General features: G+C 37.5%; 1 protein-coding gene and 1 long non-coding RNA gene across 11 annotated transcripts in view; one reads left to right on the forward strand and one right to left on the reverse strand.

Moving 5' to 3' along the window:
* Positions 1 to 21,415, reverse strand: part of tenm4 (teneurin transmembrane protein 4) — a 220,864-nt gene that overhangs the window by 93,927 nt on the left and 105,522 nt on the right. For all 10 annotated transcript variants that reach the window (XM_027998909.1, XM_027998907.1, XM_027998905.1 and 7 more), the window contains 4 exons: positions 19,634 to 19,869; positions 11,274 to 11,438; positions 8,596 to 8,810; positions 5,282 to 5,492 (listed from right to left, as the gene is read on the reverse strand). In XM_027998909.1, coding sequence (XP_027854710.1) covers positions 5,282 to 5,492; positions 8,596 to 8,810; positions 11,274 to 11,438; positions 19,634 to 19,869 — 827 coding nt within the window. The remainder of the gene's footprint in view (positions 1 to 5,281; positions 5,493 to 8,595; positions 8,811 to 11,273; positions 11,439 to 19,633; positions 19,870 to 21,415) is intronic.
* Positions 97 to 21,251, forward strand: LOC114133196 (uncharacterized). The gene is made up of 5 exons (XR_003593119.1): positions 97 to 208; positions 4,231 to 4,233; positions 11,251 to 11,265; positions 14,502 to 14,509; positions 21,241 to 21,251. It is a non-coding gene; the product is annotated as an uncharacterized LOC114133196 (long non-coding RNA).

Here is a 21,415-nt window from a genome sequence, read left to right on the forward strand (position 1 = left end):
GTGTAGAACAAAACCTGCAGCCTTGTGTTCTGTACATAGAAAATCTTTGGGAACCACTGCCTTAGTAAGAACCTTGAATATTACAGAGAGTCAGCTGCCATTTTTTCTCTGTGTCTGTTTCCTTCACACATCACAAGCACAATGGCATCTGGAGTGCAAGTTGAAGACCACGTGAAGGACATCATCAATGAAATGACAGTGGTGAACAGTATAGCTCAACATAAAGGCATTTGTAAAGGCATTTTCAGGTATTTGCAATTGCAAGACACATGATTATAAACTAAAGTGTATTCCTTGCAATGGAAACAAAACAAAGCCAAGTCTAAATAATATTCCCTAAACATCTCTAAGAAGTATTTTATTTGTCTCTCAAGTTATATCCAATATACTGTCTAAAAACATTTACTCCAGCGCTGCACTCTGACACTTCCTTTTATTAGAAACAAGACCAACCAGTGATCTCCAAAGACAGCAGCACAGGCCAGAAACATGATGCTCAGCGAATTAAGTCTGAAATGGTCCTGAAAAACTATCCAATCTTGTCCACTGCCTGCAGGCAGCACAAACTCTAGGGCTAAAACTTATTGAACAAAGATTCTCTTGTACTACACAAAAAGTAAGAAACGCGAGCCATGGATTCAGCTACCCGGTACCCCAGAGAGTCAATCATCACTAAGGATGCAATGGAAGGCAGGGGGAAAAAGACAAAGAGAGAGAGGGCGGAAGATACAAGCTGACCAGAGACACACTGTAAAGACAGGGAGGAGGGGCCCGTTGTATTAATGTGCTGCCGGCTTCCCTATGCCATGTTGGGTTAGCTAAGGGATGAAGGGAACACTATCCTTTGGTGTGGCGGAAGCACTCTGAGGTTTGGTGGGTTTTTGATGGCCTCCAACCAAACTAAGTACACAAAGAGGTCAAGGATTTTTGCACAAAGCCAAAAACACCAGCAGCATCTTCAGGCCACAAAGGTTATGGTTACAAAAATTAAATATGGTGTTTGCATTTGCTCAAAATGAGAAATTCCTACTTGTTATTACTATTACAAAAGTAAGATTCATGATGCCTTTCAAAAGTAATAAGAACCTTTGAACTTTTTCACATCGTCTTATTTTACAACCACAAACTTGGACTATTTTTAACTGTATTTTGTAATAGAAAAAGCAGTAATGTTAAAAAATGGAGAAACTATAAAAATGATTTTCACATTTTCTAGCAAAATCTAGAAGAAAAGTATTGCATGCATGTGTATTCTTTTCCCCTCGCAACAACACTTCATAGTGCTACTTTTTGCTGCATTTACTGCTGCAAGTCTTTTAGAGTATTTCTTTCAACTTTGATCTCCTACCCTGCCTCTGCTGAAGAAAACCTTCCCCACAGCATGATGAAATCACCACCATGTTGCAAAGATGGGATGGTAAATTTAGGTTTGTTTTTTTAAAAATACAAATTACATTTTGCATTAAGTCCAAAAAAAAACTGTCAGCTAAGACCTTTTTAGGATATGTCTCGCTGCGTGTGTAGCCAGCAGTCTTCAAATCCTGCCCCAGATTCTCAATTAAGTTTCAATTAGTTAAGAACAAAATCAACTCATACTTTCATTTTGTGCAACTTTGTGTTGGTCTATCATATAAAATTGGAATATAATACCTTATAGATGGGGTATAATGTAAAATAAACTTTTTTTTAGCTTTATATCATGTTATAATGTTATTCCCTCATTAAAAACATACTTGTAACTTTTGCTCTCATAAAGTGACACCTATTGTGACAAAGCTTTGCCTCGGAGCTTGTGTCTCCATACAAACTCACTTTCAGTCCTACATGCCTAAGAATGATTGTAAATGGCATAATGGGAATCACTGTTGTGACAGTATGTTGAAAGCAGAGTGTCAGAAAGAGTAGGAGGTTCTTAAAGTGACAAAGGCCAAATTATGTTTGATTCATGCAGCATTTTAATAACAACTTAAGGTAACAAAGTTACTTGCCTGTGCCATAAAATGGCACAATGTTCCTAGAAAGTATCTAACACTGCTCCTTTAAAGTTTGTGTTGCTTTGTGAGAAAGTGTGAAAAAGTTCAAGGTGTGCAAACAAGGCACTGTAGCATACTGAGGTGTTATTTCATAAAAAGCCCAACTCTAATCAGCTGAAATAATTATTCTCTGAACAGCCTGCATCAGGATGCATCTGATTAATGCTAAACTATTATGTACATTTCTATGCTAAACACCATACAACCTGTCAAACCTGTACTGCGCTGTGCTCTTATTTTGAAAGCTGGCACAGTTTAGCAGATTACACAGTGCCCACGTCTGTTGGCTGTGATTCCTCTGAGAGCGAGGAAGGGAGGCCACGAATATCTCTTAGCCACACACTCGACATAGGCCAACGCATAAATCACAGATTCAAGCTGAGCTTCATTGAAATTCATTACCCTTCATATCAGGGGAGCTAACTATTGTGAGTCTCTGCAGTCGGCGAGGACAGAGCCGGGTTCAGGAGCTGCCGGTTTAATCAGCAACTTGCTACGGTCTCAGAGGACGCTCAACACCTTTGAAAGATGGTAGGCAGTAGACAGAAAGAACCTCAGCGACGGAGTGAGTCAAGGTAAAAAGACAGACACTGCTGCTGGGTTTTTACTTCCTTTGCTTTCCCCAGATGTGGCGAACTAAAGCATGTCTGGCACAAGCAAGCAAGGACAAATGGCTTCAGGTTCTAGAGGGTTGCAACACAAAACATTCACCAGAACATACTGTAACCCAGATTAAAGGCATTCTGTTGCTCAGATAAACAGGTAAACTTTGTCATGTCAACTTTGGGCATCATTCGTTTTGATCTTTATCTACAGATTTTGTGACAGAGCTGGTCAGATTTATAGTCCACCTCAGTCACACACACCTTTCCAGCTATGCTGACCAATTTTTTATGGGACTGATATCCGGGCTTTTATATGGCCACTTTAAATCACTGACATGAGCTATTTTGTAATTTGGCAGTATGCTTAGAGTCATTGTCCTTTTGGAAGACCCATTTGTGCCCTAGCATTGTGCCTGATGCTTTGAGATCCTTCAATATTTACACATAATGTTTCTTCTTCATGATACCATCAAATTTATGAAATCCTCCAGTCCCTCCTGCAGATAAGCACCAACACACAACATGATGCTTCTCCCACTAACAGATGGTGTTCTGAAGGCTGCAAGCTTCTTCGTTTTTACTCCAAATGTAATGACGGTCTGTATAGCCAAAGAGTTGAATTTTAGTTTCATAAGACCAGCATTCAAAAGACATTTATACTTGTTTACAATTGTTTGAACAGAATGTGGCACCTTTAGCCATCTGGAAATTACACCCCAGGATGAACCAGAAGTCTGGTAACCTTGATATCTTTCATGAAATCTTTGGATTTCCCTAGGAAGCAGTTTGTTTGAAGTATTACATTAAAATGCATGTACAGCGGTGCCTAAAATTAACTTAAAGCTATTAAATAAGGCTAATCATAGGCTTACAAATACATGACATCACCATCTGGACTTCTCAAAATTGTTTTAAGCAGGGGTATTATGAGCTTTATATTATATTATTGTTCCTACAACAAAAAGGAAGAAAAGAGTCTGAAAAGGTAGCAGCATCTTAAAGAGAAAGAAGCCCAATTTTAAGGCATTAAATTGCAAAGCCAAATTTCTTCTAATTTGTGTTTGATATATACAGCATTTTCATAACACCTAAAGGCAACATAGTTATTTACTATGCAGCAAAATGGCGCTAAGTGTCTGGAAAATACATAATACTGTCCTTTTAAAAGCGCGTGTACTTATAAAACTAAAGAAAGTAATTCCAAAATTGTACTTTTTTGCCTTTTAGCAAATAGAAAAAAGGGCTATTTCTAACTGACCTAAAACAGGTCCATTTCAGTCTCATTTAATGTCAGAGAGTGATGAAAAAAAAGGATATCTGGTTTCAAGTGTGTGTTTTGTTATGGTGGTAGACAGCAAGAAAAGCTTTCATTTAATGCATGTAAAGAGGAAAAGGTTGTAAAACGACACTTTTTTTCCACCCAGTGTTGCCAGAGACAACTAAAATAATTTCACCGTGAGTGTCTTTTAAACAATGCTGCTTCTGTTTCACCGTCTGCCTGTTCTAGATATTGCTCACATATATTTCTATACCTGTGCGGCTCCATTTGAAGGTCAACTCCATCCCTCCACAGCTCAATACGATGCAGGCAGGCGGTGGATTCAATTTCTGCTGAAGGGCACTTAACCGGTGACCCATTTTAGAAGGGCCCCTCTGCCTCCCTCTGAGCTCCCGTGAGCAGATCGGCTCCTACACAAATGAACAGAGCCGGGATTCTTGCTCCGACTATCTCTGCCCCACCCAATCCAACATACTGAATACTTTATCTAGCTGTGTTTTCTCTGATGCAAACCACAGGAGGGCTTTGCGCGCATCCAGTCAAGAAGAACTAAGCAAAAGCAAACACGGCGCTCTTCCTTCCCTCCCTTTCTCGTGTCGTATCATATTTTAAGCATTGAATTACAGTTGTTGTTGGAACAGCAGGAGGGGCGCAGTGCATCTCTTGCTCGTCTTCACTCGAGGACAGCCTCTCATCGATCTGCTGCCTGGCACAGCCACTGTCACATATGGACCGTGGCCCAAGAGCTTTTAATTAAAGAGCATGTGAGAACAGCTCCCAGCTGCCATGCCTGTGAAAGTCGACACCTCGGGCCCTCTCACACCTTGCTTGATACAGCCGCGCTAATCAAAGGCGCTTAAGGGAGAACAAAGAGCGACGTACAAAACGGAGTCACCTCCACAAAGAAGGACATGCGTGCGTAACGCAGTTGCGTGCCACTCCAGAGTCAGAGCGCAGGAATATCGTTCCGTCTTTGATTTATGGTAAGCAGATGGAAATTGGAGCAAAGCGTGATCAAAAAATGGGGACTAGCAGGAGGGGACAATCATACTTTGAATTGTATGCAAATGTTTCCCAGACGCTGGACCCCTGATTCGCTTGGAAGACACTCAGGCTAATGAGGATATTAAGATCTCTCAACGCCCTTCTCAGTGGCTTGGCGGGATCGCACTGATGTCCTGATTTTGTAATATTCTGTTTCACCTTGATTAACCCACACTCTCCTCAGCCACTGAAATCTAGCTGTATCTCTTACTTTTGCCCCAGTTCCGCACTGTTTGCTGCAGGGTGCTGCAGGCTGGTATTATAGGGATTAGGGATAGCTATTACAGGTTTCATTAGCAGGCCAAGCCCGCGGCACTCACCTATGGCAGTGGTGAGGAAGGAAACGGTTTCGGTTTCCTTCCCGTCGTTGTAGACGGCTAGGTGCCAGATGCCCGAGTCCATGTACTGGATAAAGCCTGTGTCGTGTGTGGTGATTGGTACGAGACTCCGCTGCAGAGCTGCAGGCCCCTCCAGACTGTGAACATCCTGGGCCAGGAGCCGCCGCCCATCCAACAGCTCTACAAAGTCAAACTGCAGACAGAAAGTGAGAATGAACTGATGGATGGACCACAGACATGCTATTAGGAGTGACACATGAGACTCCAGTGCTTTCAGCCCCTCTTTATAGCAGAGCATCATTTGGTGTGCATGAATAACTCATCATCATTCCAGAGGAGCCTGAGTTAAGCCTTGACACAGCTCAGCTGGATGGGCTGTGATAATTTCATAGTCCAAATATCTGACATGAAAGTCTTGTTTGAAATTATTAAACTGAAAAACGGAAAGCTGGGGAAATTAAATGTAAAGTTAGTGTTTACCAAATAACATCTGCTCTGATATGCTTCCTATCAGTGGAGAGTCAATGAATACCAATGAGGCAGCATTTCGTTTTCATCCGCAAAATGAAAGGAATCCTGACTCGTGTGCTCAGTCTTTGGATGAATACTCGACACTGGATTATTTTCTCTGAAGTGAAAATGGAGGGGGAAAAAAAGACCAGCCTGATTTTTGTACTAAAAAAAAAAAACGTCGGATTGGACATTAGCGAAAACAAAAATCATGCTATGTGCAATTTGCTGAACTCATGTTGCATTCAGAGCAGAAATTTAAAGTCTGCAAGACAAGATATCAGAAATGACTGATACAATACATATTTCATTCTGTGCGACACATAGAGAGGAAATTAGTGAAAAGAAAAATCTTATTCTCTTGGCTCATGACTCCGGTCTCTTTGTGATTCATTGATGGTACTGAACCTGAAAGAAAATTGTCATAAATTCCTTTTGCAACAAAGAAGGTGATTCATAATACAACAGATATTTATAAAGTGGCCTGCATTCATGACACGCTCCAACATGGTTAGTCCTTTTTTAAACAATATTCCAATTTGTTTTCTCTGGATGAAAAAAAATGGAAAAAGAAGAAGAATATTACACTGTGTATCCATGATTGTAAATCGTTTCACAGCACGGCATTTATAATTCACCCCTGACTGTATAAAAAAAGAAAAACACAGAACTAGTGCAGGAAATTCTTAAATATACCACCACCAAACTGACAAGGCATTTTAAGCCCTGTTTTTTATAGCATTGCAGGGTTCCTACAAATTTACATTTTAAAGTTCAACACTTTTCCTGACCAATTTTTCTAGCATTGTTTAGGACATTCTGTGAAATCTGAGTGCAAAAAATTATCATATGGGGTTTTAATAGCTAATCTGTTCAACAGATCATAAAACAACAGTATGTTGAAACTCATTTCAGCAGACTAGTAAAGGGCTATGTCACAGCTTTTCTGGTTTCTGGATTAACTTGATGCTGCTGTATATGAAAGTCTAACATTGAAATATGCTTAATTTGAACAAGATTATCATAAAAATAAACTTGGATTTTTTCCAATCACAATTCATGATCTCTGATAATTTTATGATGTATGCAAAAAAAGGTAGTGACATTGCAGCATTTGCCATTCAAATCTTCATTTAAATACATATATTTTACATAGCTTAAACGTTTAATTAGATCTTGTGGCAGCAAATACATATGGAATATACAATTTTTGTCTTCTGAATTAATGTGCAATTACAGTGTACATGGATTTTGGCCTTAGTCAAAAACCAGAGTTTGACTCCAAGTCAGGCTGTGGTGTGAAAGGTAGAACTATGGTTCACAAAATGAGGTACCAATGGAATTTGGCATTTTATAGTATTGCAAAGAAATTCTGTCTTCCATTTGTAAATTAAGTGTGGACGAAAACATTCATGACAGCGAACCCCAAATCAAATGTCAGATGACGGTTAACATTAGAATCTGGATCAAACTCAACTTTCTTCCAATTTGAAATTCAAAACCTTTGAATATTACTAAAAGTAAAGTGTCTGTCTAGAAGTCAGACTTCATGGGGTCTTTCTGTTTATATTCTTAGGAAAAATGGAATCCAGATTTAAGCTTTGTCTTTCAACCAGCTATGCAGTGTCAACAAATTGCCACTTAGTTAAACTGTTCTTTCTCTCTTTAAAAGGGAAGGTACAGCTTAAGAACTTCATAATTTAAAAGCAAAGTTAACTTTTAGCAATTTAATTTCATAACCTAAGAAGCAACCTGAGTGGGTGAAAAAATAATAATGCATGTTTGAAAGTCAAATATCATCAGCATAAAGGGAAACTTTATGTCCTATATGAACTGCATATCGTACAGAACTTTGAAATCCAATTTAGATTCTGAGGTCATAGTTGGTGACATTAACTTGGAAGTTTTAAAATGCAATTTTTAAGTAAAAAAGCTGTAATTAATCTGCAGACTTTAACTAATAATGTGTTCATGAATAGCTTCAAAAACTAGACCTCAACTGTTTTTCAGCGGAGCCTCGATTGGCCCAATTTGAGCTGTTCTTCATTTAAAAGAAATTGTGCAAATTAAATGTAGCTTCTGTGAAGCAATCAAACAAACAGCAGCAAAGTAGGTAGTAAAGAAATTTGGGGGTTCGATGTAAAAGGTAAGATGTCGTCAGCAGATATGGAAACAAAACCCAAACTGTGCAAAAACGAAACAAATTGCCAATGGTTTGACAATTAAATCAAATAGTTGACTAAAACTAATAGTTGACAGAAACATGGCAGACGTAGTTCTCCTTGGGAAGTTGGTGCTCATAGTTACAGGGGAGCAGTAAATTCAGCTGTAACAACCAAACCAAAACCAATATTGGTCTTAGCATAAACGTAATACCGAACCATGCCATGTTTGTTATTTATTGGACAGATGGAGGTTCGATGTTACTGTAAAAAAGAAGCCACCATTTTCAGATCTTTTCCACTCTGGAACTGTTTAAGGTCTCCCAAAATGCTGGGTCTGTGTTGTATGAACCATGTATGAATTTTTTTTATTTTTAGCATACTGAATCAGAAGGAACAGATATAAACCATACAAGGCGTGGTCCGTATCAAAAGGAAAAAAGCCTTCTGGTACCACAGGCCTACTCAAATTTGCAAATGATCAAATTAAATTCCATACTTTTCTGCTTATTATGCAGACTGTTCCAGTCAGCATACTAAGCACATTTACAAAACTTACAAACAAAAGATACTGCAAAAAATACAATAGAAATGGCACTTCATGAGTATTTTAATATTTCCCACCTGTGTGTGTGACGGAGGAAGGCCTCTTCTTCCATATATTCCCACTAAGGCATCTTTGCTGAGTGAAACGTTAAACTTTAGGTACATGGGATGATCGATGAAGACCTGGGATCTCCAGAAGATACCAGGAGGAATCTGCTGGGCGACCTTGCGTCCCACGTCAATCTCCCCCATATCTATATAGCTGTCATCCGGGAACAAGCTGTCCAATTTGCCTGCAATGCACACAGAGTTAATCGGTCAAAGAGATCACATCATTAATCCAGAGAGCAGAGGACCGGTGAGGTTCGGTCTGCAGAGGCAAGGGTCTGACCATATCACAGACATTTAATCACATTGCTGACAGCCAGAGAAAAAAATATATAATGAATGATCTCTCTGACCACTGACAGTGATTACCAGTTACACAGGAGAGAAGAGGGTATATAAGTGAGAAAAATCTGACTGAATTTCATTTTATACAGTGCCTTGCAAACAGTTATGTAGATGTTTTTCCTAATGTTCACTCATGTTTTATAATGAGCTTCTAAACCCTTCATAGAACCTTCATACAAACACAAAGATGGAATCTACAAATCAGATGGCTTATAAAAACATTTTTACACAAAATTTTACTAATTTACTTACAGTAGAGTAAGGGATGCTGAAGACAAATTGCCGGCCACAAATTCCACCTTATTTGTTTATTCAAAAATATTTACATCTATAAAACACTAAAAAATACAGGGTCTGTAGTTGAGAAAAACATGTGAATAAGTTTAAACAGGAAGAATGATTTTACATGGCAATGGATCTATCTTAATGTAATTAGATTTTTTTTTAAATGAAAAACCAAAATATTGGAATATTTGTTTTTAAGAAGTATTTACAGTAAAAGACAACCTGTTATTATTTTTGTTACAGTTATAGAGTAATAATACAGGACAGAGGTGAAGAAAAACTGTTAAAAAACTACCTTCTTAATACAGAGAAGTAAAAGGAGTCATTATAGTAAAGAGGGAACTTAGTTGCTATCACCTGCTTGGGTATTAGAGAATTTACCTGCAAAAATCCCCCATATGTTCCATAGCACAACTTTTATTGGACTCAGCGGCAATAGCAACATCTGTTTGACTGTGTATATGAGCTAATTTCAGCAGCAATGCCGGCTACAGCAGACATCCATACAATCTCCCCCCAGGACAGGGAAGGAGACACGGCTTTAGGTTACACGTGGCACAGCAGATGGAAGTCCTCTCAAAAGTCCATCAGTGACAATAGGGGTTTATCAGGGAAGGCAGGGCACACTTCCCAACTCCCCGATCGGGGCTTTACATAATACTACAACCCGCTAGCTCAGTTTCCACATGCGGGGAAATGGTGTGTGTGTTTATTTATGCAGCACATTAATGGTGTGCTCATCAGACTGTTTAAATAAATTATAAGGTGAGAAAAGTGATAATGGCTCTTATAGTTAAATATTTTTTTTGTTCTGCAAGTAACATAATGTCCTGATGGAAAGAAAAGGTTAGAAGAGAGGGCTCTGTGCTGTGCATCATCTTCATTATACATTAGGTAGTTGAGCATTGTTGCTGGTGACAGCAGTGGAAAATGAAGCCATTTAAAAAAACTACAATCATTGATTTGCTATCAGCAGTCATGGCTGTGCAGGCTTTGGGGTTTTGCTGTAGTCATGCTTGTTGTTACCTAAACACACTTTCTGCTGTCTGGTAAATGAAAAAGACAATGCCTGGATTCATCTATATGATAATAACCTGCCCCGCATTTACTGTAGTTCGCCTGTGGCAAATCACATCGTGCAGATCTGGGGACATTTGCTCAAGAGCGGAGCAGAGAAAACTTTCCCTGACTTGAGCAGTTGGTACCAAAGGGTGAGCACATTCTTTCTTTGGTTGCCAGGAAAGGCAGTCCAAGCTGGAAGATGAAAGGATCACATCCGTTCTGAAGGGGACAGAGTGGCTAATCCCCTTCCAGCCCCTGGATACTCCATCCCTTAAGCTGCCCCATATTCTCCCTCCAGAAACAAACAACACTTTCCCACTTACAACAACTTTTATAGGATTACAATGCAGATCTCTGTGCATACCGTGGAGACAAGCGAGCGCAATGTGAAGCTGGATGACAAAATAATTACAAACTTGCATGAGCTCTGAAATGCCATCTGTAAACTAAGATTTGAGAAGTTTGTTTGCTTTTGAGTGTTTTTCTAAAGAGGGTGCAACTGGGAGCTGTGCCAAGCACTGGAAAACTGCAGATGAATTTAGGTAGCTTTATTCACAGCATACGCCTTGCAAAAGTATTGTAGAACTTTTCCAAATTTTGTCACTTTAGACCCACCAAATTCTGTGCATTTTATTGGCATTATTTGCAACATTGGGAAACAAATGGCATACAGTTTAACTTTTTTCACAAACAGAAATGAGAAAAATGTGACGAGTATGTTTTCAACTTCTTTGCACTAACAAACCTAAATGAAATCCAGTGAAGGATGTTAACTATCAAAATCTCGCACAATAAAATAAAAATATTTTACAGATTTCCTTTAACAACCTTGTATTACTTGACTTTTTGTGTTTTTTATCACACAGTGCCCTAGTGAATTAATTTGAAGTTTGTGGTTCTACTTTGCAAGGCATTGCATGAAAAACTGAAAAGAAAGATCAGAAGAGTGTACTTACTGTCATCTTTTCCCCTGTGATCTGGTATCTCCAGCCCTGTGTTGCCTAGCGGTGGTAAACTCAAGTCTGTAGGGAATGGTAGGCCACTTGTATTATCTTCTGACAGCTGGTACATCTGTCTCTGCATGGGTTGGAGGTGCCAGTTTAACCCCAAAAGGTGAATGGCTGGAATATTAAACAAAACAAGAGAGAAATTGTTTGAATGCATTCCATTAAATTGAGTAAACTAATCACTTTCCATAAAATTAACCCGAGTGGAGGAGATTTTATTGAAGAAGAATGCGGGACTCGGCTTAATGGTTAATGGCTCTTTCTCCAAAGTGCTGAGCGCTAACATTACAGGATGAATTGTATCGCAAGCCCATGGGACAACATGTGTCTCTCCACACCAACACTGGCATGGGCAATCCTCTGTGTCTTGTCATTTTCCCAACCCTATTACCTTTATGCTTCCCTACAAAACCAAAGGACAAACCTGGGGGGGGAAAACGCATCAGCAGAGAGAAACCCGGGGTGTTCTGAGTGAACAAAGCAGATGAATCACAAAGATATTTTACAAGGTCGACAAAAGAAATGTCCTTTAGAACAATGGTAGAAGAGCACAGCATGGAGGAGGAGGGGCTGACCATGACAGATCACCAATAAGAAAATGGACAAGATGAGCTTACCAAAGCAAAAGCCAACGTAGAAGGCAACAGTCAGCAGAAAAAGGCAATGCACTCAATACAGCCATGTCTTTGTATAGTTGGTTCACTTAAGCTTCCAATGCAAATAGCAACACAATTTAATCAGAAAACTACTTAACAGTTTAGAATCCAGCTGGGGCAAAATAAACATCTGCATTCGATGACTTAATTTCATTTAACTTTTTGTCTATAGAGAAATTAAGGTTGTGTATTTTAAGTACTTCAGGGACGATGAATAAAATGATGTCAAATTGTATGTTTTAACATCTAAACTTAATTCTTCTATCCTGAATTGTAATTGACTAATCTGAATCACCTGACAATCAGCAAGTGAATCAAAACTAGCATCTATTTTTATTATCTTTTTGTTGATTAAAAACTTTCTGGTTATGCTAAAAAGATTAAAAATGAAAGTGATAATAAAATGATAATGACATGAGCTCCTAAACTTTACAGCTAAACCTAATGTTCTAAACGACATTCAAACACCTCACTATAAGATATTCCATCTCACTGACTGTGACTTAACACTTACAGCATTTCTGGTTCAAATATCCAAGTTTAACAAGAAATTGAGGAGTGTGATATGACATTTGTATTTTTATCTTTACATATTTGATATTACGCAAAATACATTCAGGACCTGTTGTTGTATCAACCCTTTAGACCACTCAGGTCTTCTGGTTCTAGTCTCCTCTGCATTCTCAGAGAAACCAAACATGGAGATGCAGCATTCAGTTTTATGAACCACAAATCTAGAAAAAACTGCCAGAAAATTGCAGCTGAAATACTAAGCTACTTTGAGACAATGCTAAACAACAACCTGTTTAGAATTGTTTTCGAGCCATAATCACTGGAACATTGACTAACATATTTGATAAGTACAGATGATTTTGATTGTGGCACTTCATAAAATGTAATGTTTGTTAGTCGTTCCACAATTGGTGACTGTATGATGTTTTATGATGCTTTTTATGTTTTCACGATGTAAAGCACTTTGAACTGCCTTGTTGCTGAAGTGTGCTAAACAAATAAACTTGATTGATAATACAAAAAGAATAAATGAATAAATATAAAATACAAAAAATTATAAAGATGTGCAAGGTTTTCCATATGTTGTCATCAGCTTGAATAACAATAACAGCCAAATTACTGAAACTTGAGGGTAAAATCAAGGATTCTAATTTGCTATGCCACTCTTCCTGCTTAAAAAAACAGATAAACAAACCCTATTAAGTTTATTTACAGCATGGTGATGATTTTTTTTGTTTTTGAAGAAAACACAACTCAACCATAAGCAAATGTCTAAGCCTCCCCACAACTCAATCCTGTTATAATGTGCACTTTTAATAAACTGTGTCCTGGACTGGTTAATATTTGTGGTAGGCTCTGTGGAATTACTGTGGCTAACTACTAGCCGCTCATTATGCTAAAGTTAAAAACATCTGCTATTGTGCATTCTATGGGCATTCTAAAAACCTCTATTCAATTTATAAAATCATAAAAAAGCATTTTGAACATTAGGACCACTATAGAATTAGATAAGCATTGAAGATTATGAGAAAGAAAAGAAACCCTCCAAAGTTAGGTGTTGGAGAAGTGAAGAAATATTTCAGTGCAAGTTAAACAGGCATGCTAAACAGGCGGTTCAAAGTAAAAAAAAAAAAAAAAAACAAGAGCTAAATCCCAGAACGTAAGCCTGGATTGAAGGTAGGTATTCTCAGCAATTGACATTAAAGTGTGTTTAGTAAACACGATCACCGTAGAAATAACTATTATAGAAGGTTATTTTGTGTGAAATGTCAGAAAATCTAGAATCATTGGCTGATCAACGTATGATTGGCTTCCCTATACACATTCACCAAGAAAAATCCTAATGAACAAAACCCTTATTTGATACCACATCTTTAGGCAAACTGTAGGTTAGGTGCATATCTATCAATGAAAACAGAACTTTAACAATGAGAGTTCAGCTGCAGTACCAGCATCTGTTCTCTGCTCATTCTGCTTGAAGAAGTCTGTGTCAGTGGAAGACAACCAGGGGAGTGACAGATGGTGTTGTTTGTCATTTTGTAAGCTCCCAAAAGATATTCTTTTTGATCTGTTGAATTATATTGACTGACAAAACAAAATAATAAAAAAAACACAACTATGTTGTCGAACTCTTGCGAAATCACCAGGCATGTTGTCATTCAAAATGTCTCGGTAATCAAGTGTTCCTGAGCTGTATTCTTTACCCCATCTGTCCCTGGAGAGTCTAATGGATTCTTTAAGACTTATGTCAGTGTCTACCAGGTATTTATTATCAAGAGAGCATGGAGGAGAAACAGAGAAGAAACTTGGCAAACACTGCCAAGCCCTCTGATGATAGCCTAAAATGGATGTAATATCAAGAATGACAGAAGGCAGTGAAAAGATGTCTGAGTAAGGAGGACTGCACCTTGTAGCATCTCTGCTTTGTCCTCAGTACACGTTGTGCCGTCCTTTCGCTTATCTCTCAGCAGGAAGTTGGGTCACGCCATGTGCCAATTACAGAACAAAGGTAGTGTAGTTGGAGACTTCTAAGTCAATCTGAGGAAGTCAGAGCACGGGTCATCTGACACAGCAGTAAATGATTCTGTTGCCTGTTCATGGCACTTTTTAACTGGTTCACAGTTCAAAAGAAACTATGATGACAAGAAATTTTCTTGTCATTTTCCAGGCTAAAACCTAAATGCAATGCAGGCATCTAAAGATGTAAATATAAAAACTAGCGGTGGAACTTTACAGTTAAATAATTAATCGCAATTAATATAATGAAAAAATAAGCAACATTCTCTATTCAAAACCACTTTTGCTGCTAAATTATTGAATATACAGGCATATGAATTTATCAAGTATATTTATTATTTTTAATTTATTATTGAGGTTACTTAACCGAATTGATGCAAAGAGCTATTATAGCGATTCAGTTTCAAATGTTTCAGGAATCATCTGTTCCAAAGTCCCATCAGATCAAACATGAACCCCCGGTGGGGCAAGAGAAGCAGCTTTGTCACCCTTCACTGTCGTTTGTGGATATTACTTGTACAAATACATACAGTAGGTTCCGGAAATAAAAAACCCCAGCAATAGTTAATTCAGTCAAAAATTTTAATGCATTACAATCTATGTAATTAATAAATTGGAATTAAAGCACATTAAGTCCTGCACCTACCAAAAATCAAATGTATTTGAACCACATGGCTTAGAAGTCTCTAAATCCACAATTTCCAAGGTGATAAATATGACATGACACAGTTCCCAAGCTCAACTTGCCACCATGCACATGGAGGAAGGCAGATAAAAACAAAAACCCAAAACCAAAACCAACTCAGAGAAATGAATAATTTTTTAAGTTGAAAATTATACTACTGCAGTAAAAACTGAAATTAATCTTCACTAGCAGTGCCACTAAATCTGGGGGGTGCTGTTTGTAAATTTTCTTCAACAAACAATTTATAGGAGGCCGTGTTGTATTTCTGTCAAACCAAAACATTAAACCAGTAAGAACCTGCCTCTAACATTGTCTTGAGTTTAAACTGCATTCACATCAACCAATAGTGTGTTTATAGTTTTATAGACTATATTTAGGTTGAATCTCCAAGTTTAAATTTCCCTGTCAGAACAGAACACCTGAATTTCCCCACTGAGGAATAATAAAAGATGTTTCTATTCTATTCAAAACTAACACCAAAATTTGACTTAAAGTCCATTTCTTCATGTAATTCTGCTGTGAGATGTTACTTTTAACATCTTTAGATTGAATCATTCCATTAATTGGAATGAATGCTTGAATATTCCACTGGAATACACCCAGACATCAATAATCAATATGCCTGTCAATGACAGGAAACCTTTTATTTGAAAGCAGCAAATGTCTATTCACATCTTAACACTAGCCCAATTAAAACTGCTGCAACTCCTCACAGTTGCACCTGATTTTGCTGTTTTTTCTAAAGTTACTTTTTTGTTCATGTTTAACTTTTTTCCTTTTTGAATATATTGGCATGGTTAAATTGATATGAAATCTAGAAAACATTAGACAAAACAACAAATGTTTTAATATAATTGGTACATCTCATTTGATTAAAGTATTACTAAAGGATTCATCTAATCCAAAAGGTAATTCATTCCACACAGAGGGACATATTTTGAACATTCATATCTGCTAATATTTAATTGTCATTTCTGTAATGTTTAATTCCTGTTAAAACTAGCAAATAAATGCCATGGTCAATAAACTTCTTGTTTCTTCCACTAAGCTTTCCATTAAAATGTTTAAACATAGCTCTCTGTAAACAACTTCTAAAGAAATAACTTTTTGTGACACAGCTTTGTGTGGGAGGCTGTAAATGTTGTCACCTGGACCTATGAGAGGTCAGCTATACATGTTGTGATTGTGTAAGTCATTAAACAATCAAACAGTGAGATTTTTCTATTAAAATTGGTTTTCAGTGGGTGATATTTAAAGTTGTAACTGAAAATTGAGTTCTCATTTGCTACAAGCCATAATCATCTAAACTAATTAAATTGAATGATGGAAATCTATAATTAATACATATAATATATGAGTTTCACTTTTTTGAAGTGAGCAACTGAAATAAATGAACTTTTCAATTATATTTTCTAATTCATGAAGCTCCATCTATAAAAAGATAAATTTTATGAGGTTTTGGCAACATTAAACAGAATCAAAATGTTTTATTCTGAATTACTAAGTATAAATCTGTGTTATAAGAAATGCTTTTTGAGTTTGAGGATCACAAAGTCAAACATTTTCCGGGGCCCAACCTTTTCGTCCTTGACTGGATACCCATGGTGAATGAAAGTGAACACAGGAGGGTACTGATGACCTTAAAATGAGGAACGTATAACAAATGTGCTAATGAGCAAGCAACCACAGAGAAAATAGTGCCATCAAAAAACTCCCGACCTTTTCTGCACTTCAAAATGGGTCAATTTACCCAGCTGTGTAGAAAAAAGAAAACCAAGCTGAAGTCAAAACATCTGTCATGAGCCGTAATTGGCTTTATTAGACATCTCATCCAGAGGTCCCAATTACAGGCCTCAATAATTAACTGCACTTGAAATTAAATGTATTTTCTCATCAGCCTTTAATTAAAAATGCCTCTTGTTCTTGATTGAAATTTCCAATCTGAGGGTGGGGTTTGGTCTCCAACATGTTTACTCGTGCTGTAACAGGAGATGGTCGAGGTGTAATTGTATTGTCTGATTAGGAGCTGTCAGGATAATTTGGCTTTTGGCCAGGTCACAAGCAGACTGAATGCAGCAACCTGCTGATGCCAAACCCAAGTCAAAAGCAGAACTTGGTCACATCTTTTGTTGCTAATTAATAGATAATCGCCACAAGAAGAAATGTATTGGTTCTGACTTTAGATTTGTACTGTTTTGAATTTTAAATTAAACTCTTTAAGTGGCTCCACCAACAAAGAAATGAGCAAATTTTAGCTTGTTTAGCCTCAAGATGAAGCAGAAATTATAGCTTTGGAATTGTTACAGCCCAATGAATATCTATAACAAATGTCCTCAAAAAAGAATTAATTCATCTCCCTGATGAAGGCTGTACAGAGGGATCTGCCTTTTATTCCCCTCATGCAAATCAACTCCGGCACCATCATCATTCTGCTACTTTATTTCTTTCTTTATCTCTGGGAGACTGAATTAAATAGTGACACCATTTATATGTAAAGAAGGTATTCACTGTGAAATAGATGCACTGTTATAGTATAAAATGTAATAAAAGGAAGTGGGAATGAACTGTTTTCATGCGCTTACAACATGGAATTCAATAGAACTTTAATTACTAATCAAAAAAGCTGAAAAACAATTACACAGCGCATATTTAAAGTCAAAACTTTACATTAAGTGTTGTAATATAAGGATCTGAACCCATTTTGCTTGAAATTAATACTCTACAGGAAATAATATAAATCTTCTTTTTGATTTTGAAGGTCTTTGTTTTCATCCTGCAGGTATAAATCAGTAAAGATATTTGTTTGAAGGAAAAAGAAGTTAACAAAAAACTTTCACAAGATGCAAAACCCGCTTTTTGTTTAATTTGGACCTATTTGTTGTTATTTTCAGTCTAACAACATTGTTACCACAGAAGCTTGAGTTAGTTTGTCGCTGTCTGTGGCAAAGCCAGCCTAACATCAACATAGATTGACTAAGAAATAAGTATTTGCCCAAAAATCTTATTCAAAAGACTAAATAAAATGTGTATTTACCAATAAGTGTAAACAGAATTTATAAAAAAAATTTAAAAAAAGAATAATCAAAAGTTCAATACTGATTTATGTGGCCCTGATTACAAGGAATATGTTTAGATGAGTCAAGCTGAGACTTTCAACTTTACAACACTAACAAGTATCACGCATGGTTGAGGCAACATCAGATTGAGGATGTGTTTAGCTGTCAGTGGTGGTGTACTGCAAAAAAAAAAGAGGAATACATCCAACTTCTTCCACTTTACCTTAAATCACAACTATTTAACTTAGTCTAAAACACAGTTGGGTGTTTTAGCCGGACAATGATACCAAGCATATCAAGACTGCTTGTGGCATGGATAACTGTTCAAAAGTACTTTATTTTTTTTTAACTCAAAGGGAAATTAAAGGTTGCCTCTGACTGAAGACTATTGCTGTATGACAGTCTCATGACTGTCAAGACATGCTAACAGCTCAGCTTTCTGGCAGCAGAGACAATATTCCACAGCGACTTGTCATGGATATTGGCAACCACTGCTAGTCCACCTCATTTTATTTTTTTGTCTTTAATGTAGGCTAACATTGCGCTTCTGGCACCTGAAGTCTATTGAAAGTGTATGGACTAGGCTTTGAAGCTGGATCCATGCCAAGAAATCGTCCATTTTAAATAAACTCTGCCATTGATATTGAGCCAAATATATATTAAAGCTTGTGGATAATTGTAGCAAATAGTGGAGAGGAAAAAAATCCAGAATCCTTTGGTGAGAATCTAAACTTTTCACCATCACTGTACGTCATCTGCCATATAAAACAGCAGGTGTTTGATTTGTACTCTCTTTTGTTTAGACCTCCTTTTTCATTTTTAAATGCTAAGAGTTTTTCCACCAATACTTCTATCCCCTCAGTAAATAGATCACACAGACAAACTGCAGACTGCATCCTCAGATATGAATATCAATTCCTCATAGGAAGGAAGCTGACAAATTGAGCAGAACTGATTTAATAGCGTAACTTAGTTGATGCCTCTAATCCAGCTGGGACCCTGAGAGAGCTGGTCAATCACACCCCGCAAGATGAATATTCTAAACTCGCAGCCCCTGTCTCTCGAGTGATGGCTGATGTCTTTTTAATCTATTTCCTACCCAGCCTATTCATGAGACCGAGACGCCCGGTTGCCCATCTGCAGATTCAACCGACCAAATCTATGAATGATAATGTTTTTTTTCTTCTGTCGACTTGTGTGAGTAAGGACTCAATCTATAAGCCTCCATATAACTGTGTTTGTAGAGCTCCGGGCGGAGACTAAACACCATTAAAACGGATGATGAAAGAAATACAGCAGAGAACGGACTCATCCTGTGTCTGCGTGCGAGTGAAGGGTTGGGGTCTGGGGGGGCACATCAGTGCAGACACACATGCTACTCACCAACGAAGTAGGCTAACAGCAGCATCAGCGTCACTGAGATGAGGATGGCACTGAGAGCAGCACATTTCCAGTTGCAGTGCTTGTAGGGCTTCTTCAAGCTGAAAGCAGGTCGAGAGAAGGTGTTTCGAGGTAAAGGGCGTGGGGGAGGTGAGTACACCGTGCTGGAGGTCAGAGGGTACCCCGGTGAAGTTGTGCAATACATTGGTGATGTTCCACCTGGTTTGAACAGGAAATGCCTGAGAAAAACACATTTTGTATGTTACTCTGACAGAAAGCGATACCCAAGGATGCCTTCAAATTCAAGTAAATCTTTCATTTCTGTCATTTTATTTCCAAGTGAGGATGTAAAGACATAATGGATTATTAAAATCAATAAATGTGTGTTAGTATATACAGTGTCTTGCAAAAGTATTTAACCAACTTTTCCATATTTTGTCACGCTACCACCACAAACGTCAGTGTTTTTACTGGGATTTTGTGTGATATTGCAAACATATTGTTGTACATAATCAGATCTGAAAAGCATGCTGTGCATTTATATAAAGCTCCTCACCAGTTTAATAGTTTGCACAACCAGCTGTTCCTGCAAAAACAGCTTTACCTGCTTTATGCATCTAGAAACTGGAATTTCAGAGTGGCAAGAAGAAAGCCACTGATGAAAGACAGCCATTTAAGTTCCATAAGCAGTTTGCCACAAGCCAATCAAGGGCAGCTATGAAAGAAGTTGCTCTGATTACTCTAGGACTAGCTTAGTCTACATTTAAACTGCTGTGCGTCATGGAAACTAATACTGTGCTCAACCTTGAATATACAATGCCCTTTGCCCATGAATATCATGAATGCTGTGGAGATTTAAATTTTCCATTTGGTAGAGACATCACCAAAATGGTGACTTGTAGATGCAATTGGGCAAAAAGTAGTTCTTAGATGTTAACTAATAATACATTTCACCACCATAGTAAACCACAGTGGTGAGCACACAACCACTAATCTGCTAATAGCAGAGCTAATTTTTGTTTAGCAATTTAGCCAACTTTGAAAACATTTGGCGCATTTGACTTACCCTAAATTAATTCTTCCAGATAAAGTTAAAGTGTTTTTTGTAAACTTTCAGTTGAATAAAGTTCTAGGTTTGTTGAAGTTTTGGCCATCATCTGTTAAGCCTTTTTCAAGATGTTAGATGTTTATTTTCATGTTTTTATTTTGTAGTGGATGAAGACAGCATTCACAGCAGCTCTGTTTCTTTGTTTTTCCCTCAATAACTTTATTTCATACAAAAAACAAAATTAAATTGGTATTCAGTTGCTGTAGTCTTCCTAGGACAGATATAATTTGAATTGAAGTTAGTGTGTTAGCCCTTTAGCTTTAGCTTCTGCTAAATACTGTGATGGTGTAGTGCTTTAAAATCAATGGAACTATATTTTATGATTAGTGCTTAGCACAACAAACCTTTTAGTTAGCGGTGCCCATCACTGAGTGGTAGCATTCCTTTTTGGGAATGCTTTAGTTCAGTCTGTCTTTATCTCTAGATTTGCTAAATTTTAAGAGACATACAGCAAAAGCCTATAACTGTAAAAGAAGGTAGCTCTACAATGTAATAAGTCAAGGGGAATGAGTGCGTACATTTTGTTTGTTGTTTGTCTATTACATAAAATTCCAATAAACTATATTGAAGTTTGTGGTTATACTGTGACAGGAAGGGAAAAAAGTTCAAAAAGTGAGAACACTTCTGCAAAGCAGTGTAATTTTCACAACTAGTGACCACATTCAAGGAAGTGTGAC

The sequence above is a fragment of the Xiphophorus couchianus genome, chromosome 18 (assembly GCF_001444195.1).
Source record: "Xiphophorus couchianus chromosome 18, X_couchianus-1.0, whole genome shotgun sequence".
In the NCBI taxonomy this organism is placed as follows: Eukaryota; Metazoa; Chordata; class Actinopteri; order Cyprinodontiformes; family Poeciliidae; genus Xiphophorus; species Xiphophorus couchianus.